This window comes from Manis javanica, chromosome 16, assembly GCF_040802235.1.
Source record: "Manis javanica isolate MJ-LG chromosome 16, MJ_LKY, whole genome shotgun sequence".
Lineage (NCBI taxonomy): Eukaryota > Metazoa > Chordata > Mammalia > Pholidota > Manidae > Manis > Manis javanica.
In genome coordinates, this window is record NC_133171.1 from 36,515,237 (window position 1) to 36,532,251 (window position 17,015).

Consider the following 17,015-nt stretch of genomic DNA (forward strand, 5'->3'; position numbering starts at 1 on the left):
AGGCAAAACTGAAGAAACAAAACAGCAGCAGATGCACAGACTCCAAGAAACGACTAGCGGTTACCAAAGGGGAGGGGGTTGGGAGGGAGAAGGGGATTAAGGGGCATTATGATTAGCACACATAATGTAGGGGTGTCACAGGGAAAGCAGTATAGCACAGAGAAGACAAGTAGTGACTCTGTAGCACATTACTATGCTGATGGGCAGTGACTGCAATGGTGTGTGGGGTAGACTTAATAATATGGATGAATGTAATAACCACAATGTTGCTCATGTGAAACCTTCATAAGATTGTATATCAGTGATACCTTAATAAAAAAAATTCAAAAAATATATTTATAAATACATTTATTGCTTATATGTAGACTACCATATTTCCTCATTTGTCTTTGTTCACTTTCCTTATTTGTGTCTTTTGGTGAGTAATGTTCTGGAATATATGCATGTATACCCATATATGTTTATATAATTATGTAACTTTCATATTATATAATTACATAATTCATATGTAATTATATATTTATACAGCATATAACTTACCATAACGTGTTATAAATAACATATTTATATATTATATATGATGACTATATGAATGTGACAGCAATATATATAAACCTATGCATATACATATAAAACAAAGTGAGTCAAGAATAAATAGATGGTAAGACACAGCAAGTATTGACCATGAAATAAATAACTTTGCTAAGTTTAGCTACATGAAATTTAGAACATTGCTCACCAAAAGACAGAATAAGGAAAGTGAAAAGAAAAGGGAAAATAATAAAATAAACCTGAGTACATAGGAACTACATCCCATTGAATTCAAAAAGATTTTCTATATTTAATAACTAGCAAACCATTTGTAGCTCATCAAAAGAAAACTATGCACTTGTGATGAGAAAATTTTTAATGCTTTTAATAATTAAAAAATAAAGCTTCCTTAAAGTTTGTCAGTCAAAATAATATATTCCAGATGCCATGCTAGACTTGGCCTTTACATGACCATGTTCTGCGCCCTTCAGGAGATGACACGGCCGTGGAGGCCACAGAGCAGCAACGTGGTAATGAGAGCACAGTACGGTAAGTCCAAAAGCAGTTTGGTTCTGAGATGACATGTTTGATGTTGACTAACTTAATAATTCATTTATAGATACTTGTTTTTTATAAACAATATTTGCTAATAAGGGTAGAAATACTGAGTAATAAGACATAGCCTTTACCTTAAAACCACTTTGAGTTTACCAGATTTCATTTTTCCAAGCCCTAATGATTATCAACTTACTGTATGCCCTTGAAATCGAAAGATTCGACATTTGTGATTTTGGTACCCAATAGAGATTTTAGGTCAATGCCTTATACAGTTTTCAATCCCTGATGCAGAGATACTGCAAACTATGAACCTGCTGTGGGGGCATCTCACTGATGTACTGAAAGAAAGCCACCTCCTAATACTGACCTATAAATGCTGGCCAAGAGGAAAGATCTGGATTTCTGAGATATGACAGACTTGAAGAAAAAGTGAACAGTCTAGAAAGATGACAGCTCTTAACCATCAATCAAAAGCTGTTTATCACTTACACAGCAGAGGGGTGGCATTATCCACAGCTTAGATCCAGGATAAGAATCCTTCCACCATGAATGATCATGAAAGCGATGATCATACTGGTGATGATAACATCTGTCACCTATTCACAGTTTATTCTATGCCAAGAATCACACACAATGTTTTGCATGCACTCTCTCAATGACTAGTCATACTACCAAGGGTTGTATTTATAACTCCATCTTGCAGATTCAGAAACTGAGTCTCAATGACTATAATTTGTTGACATGGGACGTCCAGCCACCATCTTGCCACCATATAGAGAAAATGTACCTGGAAAGAGGACCTACAGAATCAGAGCTGAAACCTTGAGAAAAAGGCAGACTACTTGATGGGATCATTTAAACCCCTAGAACCAACCAGGCCTAAAGCTAGATGTGCCCTCTTGATCACGGCCGCTTGATGGCTCAGTGTCATTACTTTCTGGCTTAAGTTAGTTGGACTTGATGTTTTATACCATACTATCGTACGAGGCATCGTACAAATGGTTGGACACCCACAACACTCTTGAGATGTGTCCCACACAGAGGATAATTTTTGTCCTTCACTGAATAAGTTCACAACATCTTTGACAATGCATCACTGGCACCTTGGAATGTCCTAAAAACACTTCATGGAAGCACAGATCTTTCACATACTTGAAAGGCACCAATACACCACAGTCTTCGATTTTGTTAAAATTCTAGTGCACTGTCATAGGCATTTCAGATTGGCTCAGGCCTAAGGTACAGCCAGCCCATGGCTGCATTCTAAGAGTGGCATCACAGCTCATTTGTAAAGATAAATGCTCTCAGCTATATCAAAACTCAGAGGTTAGAGTATCTCAATTTCTCCCTAAAAGCTAATTATGGGCCTCATTATTCAAAACTACTTCTAGGCCAGTATCTGCCAAAGCATGTTTACAAAAGAGTAATTTGTGAGATGGGATGGCAGGGACTCTCTCTCTCTTGCAGGTCCCCCAGCTGTCTATCTAGAACCTGGCATAGTAGCTAGCACCTTGCAGGCATATAATAAATATTGAACAGATAATGCATGATTTAATGGGAATTTTTAGGAGAAAGTTGTCTACGGTCATATGTGGAACCACTACCTATAACTGTGCATGTTGATCAGAAGAGTACATGGCCAAGGCGAGTGAGGACCGAATCCAGGCAGCGTTTTGTCAGACTTTACCTGAGAACCTCTCAGTCCTGTCAGTTGTACATCTTTAAAGTGGTGGATAATATAACATATACCTTAAATTCTATGTAACTAGACAATTTTTCCTCCTTATAATTTCAAAAGAAACATAGAACTCAATAGCTTGCTTTTCAGGGGTGGAGGCTACAGAGGGGAAGGATAATGGAGGGAAGAGGTATTATCAGCCATTCTTTTTCTAAGTAATGCTCTTCCTGGCAGGGTTTCGGGAGAAATTCCACTTTATTGCATTTACCTGACAATGGCTTTTTTAACACTTCTATCAGATATGATGGCAAAATAATGTACCGTAGTTCTCACAACCTAAGATAGAGAAGCTTGTTCCCTTCACTCCATCACCTCACCCTTGGCAGTATTTGATTTTTCTCCCTCCTTCCTTGACTTTCCTGGGGAAGGGCTGTCGGTGTGTTCTTCAAGCGTCCCCTTTCTGATACAATGGCGTCTGATGGGCTGTTGCTTTTCTTTCTTGAAACAATTCATAAAACCGTACTTTGGAAGATAATACTCTCTGTTCCCTTCATTTTTTCATCTGAAAATGCAAGCACCTTCCTTCCAAAGAAAAAACAGTGTCCTGAGATCAGATCATTGTGATCTTTTCAATAGGCAATTATGGTAAAGCGTCATACAAGGTCCTTAGAAGAAAGTACCAAGAAAATGGGAAAAAATCTTTCCCTACATAGATTACAATATAGTCTCATAGGTCAAAAGAGTTTAACCAAAAAATAAAGGCATGTAATGGCAAGCATTATCTGTAGTACTTCAGACGTAGCCAAGGAAGTAATCAAGGAGCTGAGTTCATGAGCTAATCAGTCATTGAGAAACTATCCGTTTATGTAATCTTAATTTCCAGTATCTATATGGGACCACCCAAAATTCTCTATGTCTATGCTCTTATTCATTCCTTACCCTTATTGTATTTAACTCAGCATCTGGTAGAGAGTAGAAGCAGACCCTGACAGCTTGATTTCATAACCTCCTCCATCAGTTAGTTATTTCCAGCAAGATCAGCCAATGAGAGGCATTGATGAGAATTTGGAAGGCAGGAGGCAAGGAGAAGCCTCAGTGTTCATCTCCCTCCCTCTCTGCCTCGGGTGGCAAATTTGGCAACACCATGTCTTTCCATGATTCCAGTTTCCACCAGACAGGCCAGTCATGCTTGCAGCCACCACCAGGAAAACACCAGCACCTAGATTTTAGGAACCCAGTAACCCACGTCTTCACTTTGGCCCTTCAGTCCTAAGGATGAGGGCACCTTCCTCCTATTGCTCGTCTCTGCACTGGTCCCTCCCCCACTGGTCTGTTGCCTTCTCTGCTTCTTCATCACCTATGTAGCCAATTTCTTTCATTATATCCTTCTGTTGGAAACAGAGAAGTTTCCTTTTTTTTAGTTAAATACCAATGAAGAAACGTAATTCTATTTTATGCAGTTTAAGAGAATGTGCGAAAATGCATTTTAAAAACCTAGGGAAGACTTCTCATTGTTTAGAACAGAACGAGAGAGAAGACTCAAACACTGTGAATCAGGAAAGACAGGAGCTCAGTCTTCAAGCTGTTTCCTATTCCTTTCTAATGTATATTTCCTGATGACAACCAAGGAAAGAGGATTCTTTAACTGAGAGGAGTGGCTGTGCTTTTCATTCAATGTGCTACTTTGGGATTATTTGCTTTTTTTCCAGGAAAAGCTATACTCAGAACCAGTTTCAATTGAAACCCAGGAAAAGCACATAAATGGCACATACTTCCTGACTGAAATTGAAGAAAACCAGGTCTTAGCGCGCACAGCAGTTTCCTACCTGAGACACACAGTCTTGGATGAGTTGATGATCTTTATGGACGGTGTTACCCTCATATACTAACAAAAATAGTAAGACCTCATCTATGCAAACAGAGACTGGAACTCTAAAGTCACATGCACTAAATGTGTGGTTCTTCCCAACGCTCTGTCCAAGCTGAGGTGAGCCGGGCACACCTGCAGGCCAAGAAAGCCACAGTGTGGGAGGAGACTGCAGAGGCATAAGACAAATCAACTCTACAAAGAGTGACTTGATCCCTAGAGTGAGTAAAGGAATAAACCAGTCACTATTATCTGAAGGTTGACTCAGGGCCTTTGGATAATAAACAGAATCAAACATGCTACTTATAGTTGTAAAAATGACAATGTCATTGAAAGGAAGACACTGACTCAACAAGCCTGTTTTCTTCACCCCATTGATACAGTCCTGCCCAACTAGCCTTTATCTTTCCTTTAGCTTCAGGCCAATAATTGCTGGGCAAATATATCTTATGCCTTCCTAGGGGGCTTAGTATTATGACATTTTCTTCCCCTTTTCTTCAAGTCTTTAGGATCAGTCTCCTCAATAGTTGGGATCTTTAGAAAGGTAAGTAGGACATTTTAAAACAGCAGTATCTAGGCCTATAAACCCTAGTGTGAAAATTAATGTCATCAGTTTTTACCCATTTATATAACAAGAATGAGGTTGGTTCCACATAATCCCCTAAGTGTTTTGAGAGTGATGAGAGTCATCTGGCATTTTCATACATTATCATTTATACTCATCCTCTGTCTTCAGCTTCTAAGGAATGTTAAAAAAGTATTTCAACATCTATAGCAGAGACACTGTTCATGCCCTGTCCACATCACCACATCTGGGCCATTTCAGCGGACATCAGCCCAACATCAACTATTGGAACTTGCCTTTTTCTGCCTGTGGGTTTTTGTTTTTGTTTTTTAACCCTGAACCTGCTTTTCCCACCCTTATGCCAGGGACATTCACAGAATGTCAGAACAACCAGGGAATTCACAGCCTCCAAGAACCGTCCTCACCGTCTTTCTGGGGTGGCGTCTCTCTGAGAAGTGCATGTAAAGCCCCCGATGGGCTCAGAACTAGCCGGCTCTGGCGGCGCTTTGCGTGGCAGAGCACGCGCTCCAGTGTCTGCGGCCATCAGCCTGTGTCACTGCCCACACCACACCCCGCCCCCCAGTGCTCCCTTAACGCACAAACGACTGTTCACACTCAAAACCTCGTCTCAAGGGCTGCTTCTAGAGGCATCCAAACTGAGACAAAACCAAATTATTTCTCAACCCTCTGGGGGAAATCAGCCAATCCCACCAAGGCGAAACAGCCTCCTGCACATTTTCTAGGGGAGAACCAAGGAACAGATGCTTCTTCCGATAAAGCTGCAGTGACTCATGGAGAAACAATCACAGCAACACTTCACCTTTCAGAGCTCTGCTTCCCCGCATTTCAGCATGCCTGACTTACCGAATCAAGGCACGTTTGGGTGCAGCGACGTAAAAAAGCTGCACGCTTAAAATTAAGATGAGAGAGTACCCAGAAATTAGGGCCATGGATATCCCCCCATTGTAATTATAACCGGCCTTGCTCACTTACTGATACGCTTTGCTTCTTCATTTATTAGTTTGCCTTTTAAGATGCCAGAGAATTATTAAAAGATTATGTCCTTTCCCATCCACTATGATGATGCTATTTCTGTTTCTCTGACTATAGAGAACTAAAGTAAAAATTATATGCAAATGCGTGCCAATTTAGCTTACGTTTTAGAATCTCAAGTAGTGAGCAGTGAAATGGTTGTGATAAAAGCTTATTTATTCTTTCTGACTCATGGCATCATGTTGCTGTTTTCAGGGGTAAATATGTTATCCTTCCAAATACAGTTTTGCTGCTGATTTTAATAGACTTTACACAAAGTATACTGGCTTCCAAAAATAGGTGTGTGTGTGTGTCTAGACTACTTCCATTGTTAGCCTCTACCTTTTTCCATTACTTACTGCCACTGATGGAGTTCAAGGTGGGTCACCACAGAATATGGCACTTTGGCATATTGATTATTTTGAATTAAAGTTACTTGAGAAACAGCTGGTGCAAGAAAGACACTCTGACCCTCCTCTTTTCCCCTTAAAGCAGGAAATAAGTCTCCCATGTGAAAGATACCCTCTCTGCACCAGGAGGTAAAGAGACAACTTAATCACCAGAAATAGGAAATTCAGGGCCGTGAAGCGTACATAAACAAACTTTGCTTAGTTTCTTCACTAATTTGTATTCAAGCCTAAGTTTCTTTGTCATATCATTTCTTCACAAATGTATAGTTTATTTGTCTTAAAGGTATAAAATCTGCCTGCTTGGGTCATTTCTTTGGGTCTCAAATTCTTATGGGGCCCTCTGTACATACAAATTAAATTTGGTTTTCTCCTGTTAATCTGCCCTATGTTAATTTACTTATTAGACCACCCAAAAGAACCAAGAGGGGTAGAAGGAAATTTTCCTCTCCCTGACACCATCTTCATATGACAGGCCATAATGCAGTACCATAAAGACTAGTGACGTCTTGTAAATAAACTACTTTCCTTTTGAGTTCAGATTGTACTAAGTTTAGGCAACTAAAAAGAAATAAAATGTGAACTTATTGAGAGAAACAGTTAATAATCAATTTCCCTTACTTTTGGCAAAATGTAAGAAAGCTCTGAATTAGGAAAGCATTATTTGGTTGAAAAAAATTGCAAAGATGGTAAATTGGTGTTTCCATAGCTTTCGTTGTCTGAAATCCTCATTGTTCAAAGGGAGAAACTACATCATTTCTTTACATGCGTGCCATGGACTTGAAGACAAGTACCGACACACCGTCTGTGAGTTATCAAAGTCAAAAGGACATTGTCATGAGGGAAAAATAAAGACAACCAGGGACCTTTAAAGGCATTTGGCCACTCTGCTGTCCTCTATTAAATAGTGTTTTTATAGACTCAGAAAATTATTAAGGAAGCAGAGGCATAGAACCTGGGGTGAAACCAGAAAATAGGCACATTATAATAACAAGGTGAAGAGAAAAAGATTCCGCTGTCACAGAGACCCTCACGTTGCTTAATTTCAATTTAAGGGGTTACTTAAATGCATGACCTATGGAAATGTAATGATATGTTATGATTCATCTGAACTTGTCAGTTGGCCCCAAACTGCAATAATCAACTTTTCAATGTCAGATTCATTTACTCCTCGAAGAATCCTGAAATAGCCGTTCTCTCCCCAGGACTTTCCCCAGGAATTGGCAGCAATCTGCAAGGGAATAAAAAATGAGAAAAGCTGTGTATCACACTTGGATATTTTTTAATTCTGCCTGTGAAAACACAGGGAAGTCATATACAGCTTTAAATGCCTTTGGTTTATAGACTGTAATTACTAAGAACCTAAACATTTTCTAAAAAGAACACAAGTTGTATTAATCAGTTTCATAAACATGCATGTACTTATGTTTGCAATAACAAGAATTGGTGGGACACCTTTGAGTCCCCCAACATACAGTGGCAACATATGCATGACAGTTTGAAAAGTCACATCAGGGGATGACACAGAAGCTGCAGTTATGGAGTGTCCACCACATGCCTGGACCTATGTTAGACACTGGAAGAGCAAAAATTACACATTTATTACCCTGTGTTTGGAATCTTTTGGTCCACTGAAACATGACCAATGTAAGGCAAGTGCTAAGGTGTAAATAGGCACAGGGTGCTACTGAGGTCAGCGGAGGGGCATCTCTTAGTTGGATGATTCAGGGAAGATGCCATGGAGAAAGTGCCACTTGAGATACACAGTAAGCCTGGGAATAAATTAATCAGATAAAAAAAGAGAAAAGGAGATTCAGGTGAAGGGAAACTATAAAAACATAAACACCAAAGCATGTACCAGTCTGAAGCAGTGAAATGAAACAATGAAATTGTTATAATTAGATCATAAAACAGAAGCAAGTAGGTAGGTTATGAGGCTGAAAGGGGTGGTAAGGAAATATACACTGAGAAAATAATGGTGAAAATGACAAATTGTTGAGTTGTTCTAGCAGGAGAGCAAGGTGGTCAAGTTTATATTTTAATTACATTATTCTGTATGAAATGAGATGGATAGATTTCAGAGAGTAGGCATAATAGGCAGGGAAACTACCTAGTAAACTTATAATAATCGAGTTGAACGACAATGGGGGCAGGGAAACCAGGGAGAGAAATTATGTGAGAAAAAATTTAGAAAGGAAAACCAGTAGGAATCAGAAATTTTTTTCTTAAAATATAAGGATGATTAAAAAGTTGGGATAGGTCCAGAATATCTCCTAGATTTAGAGCTTGAGTGAATATATAGGGAACAAAAACAGTACTGGTATATATAGGAAATATTATGAAGGCCAAAAGATGCACAGAAGGGAGTTAGTTCACTACAGTTAAATGCAACAGAATATATACCCAGAGATATATTTGCTAGATAATATGGCAGCTCTATTTTAATTCTCTGAGAGACCTCTATACTGTTTCCCATAGTAGCTGCAACATTTTACACTCCCACCAGCAGTGCCTAAGGGTTCCCTTTTCTCTACAGACTCACCAAGACTTGTTTCTTGTATTTTTCATAATAGCCATTATAACAGGTGGGAGGTAAATCTCTTTGTGGTTTTGATTTCTATTTACCTGATGATTAGTGATGTTGAGCACCTTCGCATCTATCTGTTGGTCATTTGTATTATTTCTTTGTGAAAATGTTTATTCAAGTCCTTTGCCCAGTTTTTAATTGGATTGTTTGGAGGTTTTTTTGCTGTTAAGTTGCATGAGTTCTTTATATATTTTGGGTATTAGCCCCTTATCACATATATGTTTTGGAAATATTTTCTCCTGTTCCATGGTTGCCTTCTTATTTTGCTGCTTTTCTTGCTGTGCGGAAGCCTTTAGTCTGATGTAGTCCCACTTGTTGATTTTTGCTTTTGTTCCTTGTATTTTTGGCGTCAGATCCAAATGATTTTTGCCAAGACCAATTATAAGGAGATTTTCCCCTGTTTTCTTCCAATACCTTTAAAATTTCCAGTCTTCCATTTAAGTCTTTAATCCATTTTGAGTTAATTTTTGTGAGTGGTGTAAGATAGGAATCCAATTTTATTCTTCTGCATGTAGTTTTACAGTTGTTTTCAACATTATTGAAAAGACTGTCCTTTCTCCATTGCACCTTCTTGGCTCCCTTGTCACATATTAGTTGACTGAATATGACTGGGTATATATATGGGCTTTCAGTTATGTTCTATTGATATGTATGTCTATTTTTATACTAGTACCATATGGTTTTGATTGCTGTAGCTCTGTAATAAAGTTTGAAATCAGGAATTGTGATGTCTCTAGCTTTGCATATAAGTATTCATAGTAGTCTCTTATGGGTTTTGTATTTCTCTTGTATCACTTGTAAGCTCCTCTTAAATTTCTGATTTTTATTTATTTGTGTCTTCTCTTTTTTCTTCAGCCAAGGGTTTGCCAATTTTTTTAATCCTTTCCAAAAAGCAGCTCTTAGTTTTGTTCATATTTTCTATCATTTTTCTGGCCTCTATTTAATTTTTACTATTCTGATCTATATTATTTCCTTCCTCTGCTAGCTTTGGGCTTAGTTTATTCTTCTTTTGATAGTTCCTTCAGGTATAACATTAGGTTATTAATTTGTGATCTTTCTTTAATATATTAATTATATATTAATTAATATAAAGTTCCCTCTTAAAACTGATTTTACTACATCTCTTAAGTTTTGACAGGTTGTTTACATTTTCATTTGTTTCAAGAAATTTACTGATTTCCTTTTTGACTTATTTTATTCATTGGTTATTCAGGAGTGTGTTGTTTCAGTTCTACACATTTTTGAATTTTCAAGTTTTCCTCTTGCTATTATTGATTTTTAGTGTCATACCACTGTTGCCAGAAGAGATACGAGGTATGATTTCAGTGTTCTTATATTTGTTAAGGCTTGTTTTGTGACTTAATATATGATCATCCTGGAGAATGCTCCATGGGTGCTTGAGAAGAATGTGTAGTCTGCTGCTCTTGGGTAGAATATTCTGTATAAGTCTGTTAGGTCCATTTGGTATAATGTATATTCAAGTCCAGATTTTCCTTATTAAATTTCTGTCTGAATGATCTATCCATTGTTGATAATGGGGTATTAAAGTCCCCTATTGTTACTGTGCTTTGTTACTGTGCTGTTTCTATTTCTTCCTTCAGATCTGCTAGTATTTGCTTAATACATGTAGGTGTATATATATATACACACACATATATATGTATATATACACACACACACAATTGTTAAATCCTCTTGATTAATTGACCCTTTTTCATTATATAATGATCTTTTTCTCTTGTTACAATTTTTTTTACTTAAAGTCTCTTTTGTCTGATAGAAGTACAGTTACCCTGCTCTCTTTTGTTTTCCATTTGCATGAAATATCTTTCTCCATCCCTTCAGTTTGAGCCTGCATGTGTCCTTAAAGTTAGAGTAAAGCTGTCTCTTGTAGGCAGCATATAATTGGGTCAGGTTTTTAATCCATTCAGCTACTCTATGCCCTTTGATTGAAGAATTTAGTCCATTTACATTTGGAGTAATTATAGATAGTAACTCACTAAGGTCATCTTATTATATTCTGGAGTTTTTTCAGTGACCTATTTCTTTTTTCATCTTTTGTTGTCTTTCTTTGTGGGTGATTATTTTCCACAGCGGTATGCTTGGATTTCCTTCTCTTTATCTTTTAAAAATCTACTATAGGTTTTTTTCTTTGTGGTTATCATGGGGGTTACCTAAAACACATTACAGATGTAAGTCTGTTTTATGTTGATAACAACTTAACTTTGATCACACAAAACTCCATCTTTTCATCCCCCTACTTTTTAATGTTGAAATTCACTTCTTTACATATTGACTCTGTGCCCTCTTAATTAGCCCTGACACCTTAAAGGAACATTTTCAAAACTCTCTAACCTTGTGGCTTCACTTTACAACTTGAATATTTTTTATCCTTTGAATTGAGATATATAATATAGTCACATGTATAACATATATTAATCTTAAGTACACAGTTTAGTAAATTTACACATGGGCTTATGTTCTACATTGTATTTTCAATATTTTTAGTTTTAGCCAATCTAGTGAATATGTAGTGGTATCTTACTGTGGTTTTAATTTGCATTTGTGTCCAACTAATCCTGTTGACTACCTTTCCATGTGTTTTTTGGCCATTTTCCAAAAAACAAATTATTTTTGCATGTATTCTAAGAGTTGGGATCAAAATTCAAGGGTTGTTTTTTTTTTGGATATAAAATCAATGTAGCTTAGACATTGGCAAACTAAGGTTCATGGACAAATCTAGAAAGCAGCATTTTGGTACAGTTCTTCAGGTGAGTTTGTTTTTCCTAAGTTGTAAAAAGAAGGTTTAAATAGAATATATGATAGAGACTTTATACAACCCTCAAAATCTAAAATATTTACTATCGGGCCCTGTACAGAAAATTAATGTTAACCCCTCCTGAAACAGTTTAGTAAAAAGGCTCCCCTTTCTCAGTTGAAACAAAAATACCATACTATCCAGCAATTCCATTTCTGGGAATTTATCCAAAGAAAACAAAATCACTAACAAAAGGACATATACACTCCCATGTTTATTGCAGCATGATATAAATAGTCAAAATATGGAAGCAACCTAAAAGTCCATTGATAAATAAATGGATAAAAATGACGTGGTAAATATACACAATGGAACTTCATTCAGTCATTATGAAAATTTCCCTTTTGTAACAACATGGATGGACTTATAAGGTATTATGTTAAGTGAAATAAGTCAGAGAAAGGAAAATACCATATGATTTCATTTATATGTAGTATCTAAAAAACAAAACGAACAAACAAAACAGAAATAGACTCATAAACACAGGACAGACTGGTGGTTGCTGTGGAGAGGGTGGTGGAGGGATGGGTGAAATAGATGAAAGAGAAAAAAATTAATGAGAATGTTTGATATCTTTATCTGGATGGGTCCATAAGCATATACACACGTCAAAATTCATCAAGCCATTCACAAAGATTTGTGCATTTTATGGTATGTATTGCAATATAAATATATTTTATTTTATTTTTAAAAATTCAGTGGTCTCTCTGTTGTAAAACAAACTATATTATGTGCACTAAGTCTGGTTTATGTATTTTGTGATAGCCCATTTCTCTATTCTGGTGTTAATAAAATGCCACCTTTTTTTCCAGTTTTATTGAGATATGATTGACACCTCTGTATAAGTTTAAGGAGTACACCATAATGGTTTGACTTAGATATATTGAGAAATGATTACCATAATACATTTATTTAGTATCCATCACCTTATATAGATAAAATAATGAGAAAAAGCAAAAAGAGAAACATTTTTGCTTTGTGATGAGAATTCTTAGGATTTACTCATTTTACAACCTTCATATGTATCATGTAAGCAGTGTTAACTATAGTTATCATGTTGTACTTTACATCTTCATTACTTATTTATCTTATAACTGGAAGTTTGGATCTTTTTACCACCTTACCCCAATACCCCTTTTCCCACACCCCCACCTCTGGTAACCATAAATCTGATCTTTTTTTCTACGAATTGGGTTTTTTGTGTTTTAGAATCCACATATAAGTGAGATCATACAGTATTTGTTGTCCTCCTCCTGACTTATTTCCTTTAGCATAATGCCCTCAAGGTCCACTCATGTTGTTGCAAACAGTAGGATTTCCTCATTTTTTTTGTGGTCAAGTAATATTCCAGTGTATGTATATATCACAACTTCTTTATATATTTATCCACTGATGGATACTTAGGTTGTTTCCACACCTTGTTATTTAAAATAATGCTGCTGTTAACATGGAGGTAAAAATATCTTTTTAAGGTAATGTTTTCATTTCCTTTGGATATATTCCCAGAAGTAGAATTGCTAGATCATAAGGTACTCCTATTTTTAATTTTTAAAGGATCATCCATACTGTTTTTCACAGTGCCTGTATGAGTGCCTAAGGGTTCCCTTTCCTCCACAGCTTCACTAGCTTTTATTATACCCTTTAATGATGACCATTCTAACAGACATGAGGTAATATCTCATTATGATTTCCATTTACATTTCCTTAATGACTAGTGATGTTGCGCACATTTTCATGTATCTGTTGGCCATTTTTATGTCTTCTTTGGAAAATAGCCTATTCAGGTCTTTTGTCCACTGTTGAGTTGTGTTATTTTGGTTATTTGGGTTTTTGTTTGTTTGTTTGTTTTGCTACTGAGTTGTATGAGTTCCTTATATTCTAGAAATTACCACTTCTTAGATATATGGTTTACAAATATTTTCTTCATCCCATAGGTTGGCTTTCATTTTGTTAATTGTTTATTTTGCTGTGCAGAATCCTTTTAGTTTGACATAGTCCCACTTATGGTTTTGGTTTTATATCCAAAACATCATTACAAGGAATAATGGCAAGGAGATTTTTCCCTGTTTTCTTCTAGGAGTCTCACAATATCAGGTCTTATACTTAAATCTTTATCTAATTTTTGAGAATGGTGTGAGATAGAGATTCAATGTCATTCTTTCGCATATGAATATCTAGTTTTCTCAACACCATTTATTGAAGAGTCTACCCTTTTCCAGCCAGCCATCAGTTAATGCCACTTTTCTAAGGGTAGTATATCATTTTTTTTAAACCCTGCCTGTTTTTAAATTGTTCTCTCTTTTATTTACAAATGTTTTATTATGAAACACTTGGGTATAGTTTTCTTGATTTCTTCTACTTGGAGTTTATTGAGCTTCTTTGATCTTTGGGTTGATGTCTTTCAGTTTGGAAAACCTTTGGTCATCATGTCTTCAAATGCTGATTTCCCTCATTCTCTCTCTCTCTTATTCTTCTGAGAATACAATTAAATGTACATTATATCATTTGAGTGTGACCTACCTGTCTCTTCACATTGCTTTGGTTTTGTTTTTGTTTTTTCATTATATTTTTTTCTGTGCACTACAATTTGGATATACTTTATTGAATTTTATTTAAGATCACTAGCTCTGTCTGCCATTTAATCCATAAAATGAGTTCTTAATTTCAAAAATTGCACTCACAAATTCAATAATTCATTTTTTTCTATATAGAAATCCTTTGTTGCAATTCTCCGTCTTTTCATCCTTAATTTTAAAATTATTTTACAATGGCCATTTTAAAGCCTACATCTAAAGTATCATCTATTGCTTCTATTAATATTTTTTTTACCTTGGTTATCACATTTTTCTTCTTCATATATCTCATAATATGTAAATGTGTCTTGCATATTTTATAATAATAATAATAATAGAGATTGAGATTGTGATTATTTTCCAAAGAAGTTTAGCCCTTTTGTTCTGCTACAAAGTGAAGGGCTAATAACCTCAATTTAATCAGGTACTGAGTTAGGTCAGTGCTGGAGAGAAGTTTTGTTAAACACAGTCCATACCTGGCTTTAAATAATTAGGGGCTATACCGAACATGTGTGTGTTTCAGGTTGTTTCCCAGTTGTCCTCCTTTCCCAGGTTCTGCAAGCTTACAAAAGATATCACTCTGCCTTTCTACCCCCTCCTTAGCTACTCTTACTACTCTAGCACTCAGTAAATATTTCATGGGTAGAAATGGCTATTATGTGTTTAGAGTTCCTCTAAATTCCAATCCAACTGAATTCTTTCTCCTAGAGGTCTCTCTCTGCTTATGGCAAATGCAATCTTCAGTTATACACAGATCTACCAAATTCTCCCAGGACAGAAATCTTTCTTGTTTCTTTAAAAATAAAAGATTGGAAGATTGGTTTTGTTATTATTTTGTTTTTATTTAGAGCAATTTATGGCTTGCTGCTCTCTATTATATTGTATTCAGTAGTGTAATTTACTTTTTATTATAAGTTAGTGTAGGCCTATTTGTAAATATTTGAAGCACTCACATATAATAGTGGGGAAATAAAACTTCCCTGAAGTTCTGAGTGCCCTTGTGAAAAATTCCAGTCTCCTGACACACAAAAAAATGTATATGATTTAAAGATAGGGAGTATTTGCATTCACTTCTCCCAGAAATATTTTATCTTCACATACCATGAGAATTGGGTCTGTAGCCACTTTCTAGTTCACTGACCTCTTCCAAAGAATAATAAAACTTTTCCCTATCTTCCCAAGGGGGCCAAAGAGTCAGAGAGCAGACAAGGTCCTAAATTAAATCCCAGGGTGCCAGGAGTACTGGGGCCTTATCTCCCTTGGTATTTATGTTAGAAGGGATGAATCCCAGCATTAGGAGACATTGTCTGGTGTTTATCTGACCCTTGGAAAGACATATTTGTATGCCTGAGGGTTAGGGCAAGAGCATAGGACCCTTTCCATCTCATCTTAATGGAATAACATTTTTTTTCTCTCCTTCCAGGAAGGAAGAGGTTGCCTGTCCCTTTCCTATACGTAAATGGAGAAATCCATTGTTCTCTGTCCCTCATTTATAGGGTGTAAACTGCTACCTATATAGAAAAGTCCCACTGCCTCTTACCATATCCCCTGCAAGACTAGGTGGGGGTCCAATGTTGTGACATCTGGCTATTAAACTGGTGTTGAGTATCAATTAGGAATTCTTGTCTTCTGACCCAGGTACCTTAATGCAAGTGAGATAACATCCCAGCCCCTTCGCAATTCTTGACAAAGCAGTACAATAGATTTCATATTTTAATTAAACTATTATTGTTTTACATACAGTAACTATTTTGGTGACATAACTAATTTTTCCTGAAATTAACAGATTAATAGAATCCATTTACTCATTCAATAAACATCATTTACATTCCTATGTGTACCAGTCACTTTGCTTTGTTTTTGGAACACATTGGTAAATAAGGCAGGTATGATACTAGCCCAAGAAGAGTAGACAGCCTAGTGTCAGAAAAAAAACCAATGAAAATACGAACTTCAATCAAATATGATAAATTTTCAGGTTTATTTTTGTATTCCTACCACTTCCATTAAACAATTTGTCCAAAAAGGTCAAAACAGAAAGGAATCATGTCCCTTTGCCCATGAAATGAAGTTCTCCTTGAAATTTTTAATAAGTAGTTCAGAATTGATAGTATTACAAGAAAATTATTTTAAGAGGGCAGCATGCATGTATAGTTTGAATTTATGAGAATGAATGTATATATGCATGTATGTGTATGTTTGTTTGTTTGTGTGTGTGTGTGTGTGTGTGTGTGTGTGTGTGTGTGTGTGTGTGTTCATTTGTGTGTGTACCACCCATGGGGCTTTAGAATGTAAACGAAGTTGAGGGTAAAAGGGCTACAGAAAGTTTTATATCACACTTTCATTCATTATCATTCAACAACTAGTTGTCAGATGTTGTATACTAAGAATTGTTGTAA

General features: G+C 36.2%; 1 protein-coding gene across 2 annotated transcripts in view; it reads right to left on the reverse strand.

The window, feature by feature from the left end:
• Nucleotides 1–526: 526 nt before the first annotated feature.
• The window catches only part of TINAG (tubulointerstitial nephritis antigen), an 82,088-nt gene continuing 65,599 nt past the window's right edge, over nt 527–17,015 (reverse strand). The window contains exon 11 of one of the 2 annotated variants that reach the window (XM_073224165.1): nt 527–7,869. In XM_073224165.1, the coding sequence (XP_073080266.1) occupies nt 7,735–7,869 (135 nt within the window). In that variant the 3' untranslated portion in view covers nt 527–7,734. The remainder of the gene's footprint in view (nt 7,870–17,015) is intronic. The other variant, XM_073224163.1, reaches the window with a different exon arrangement.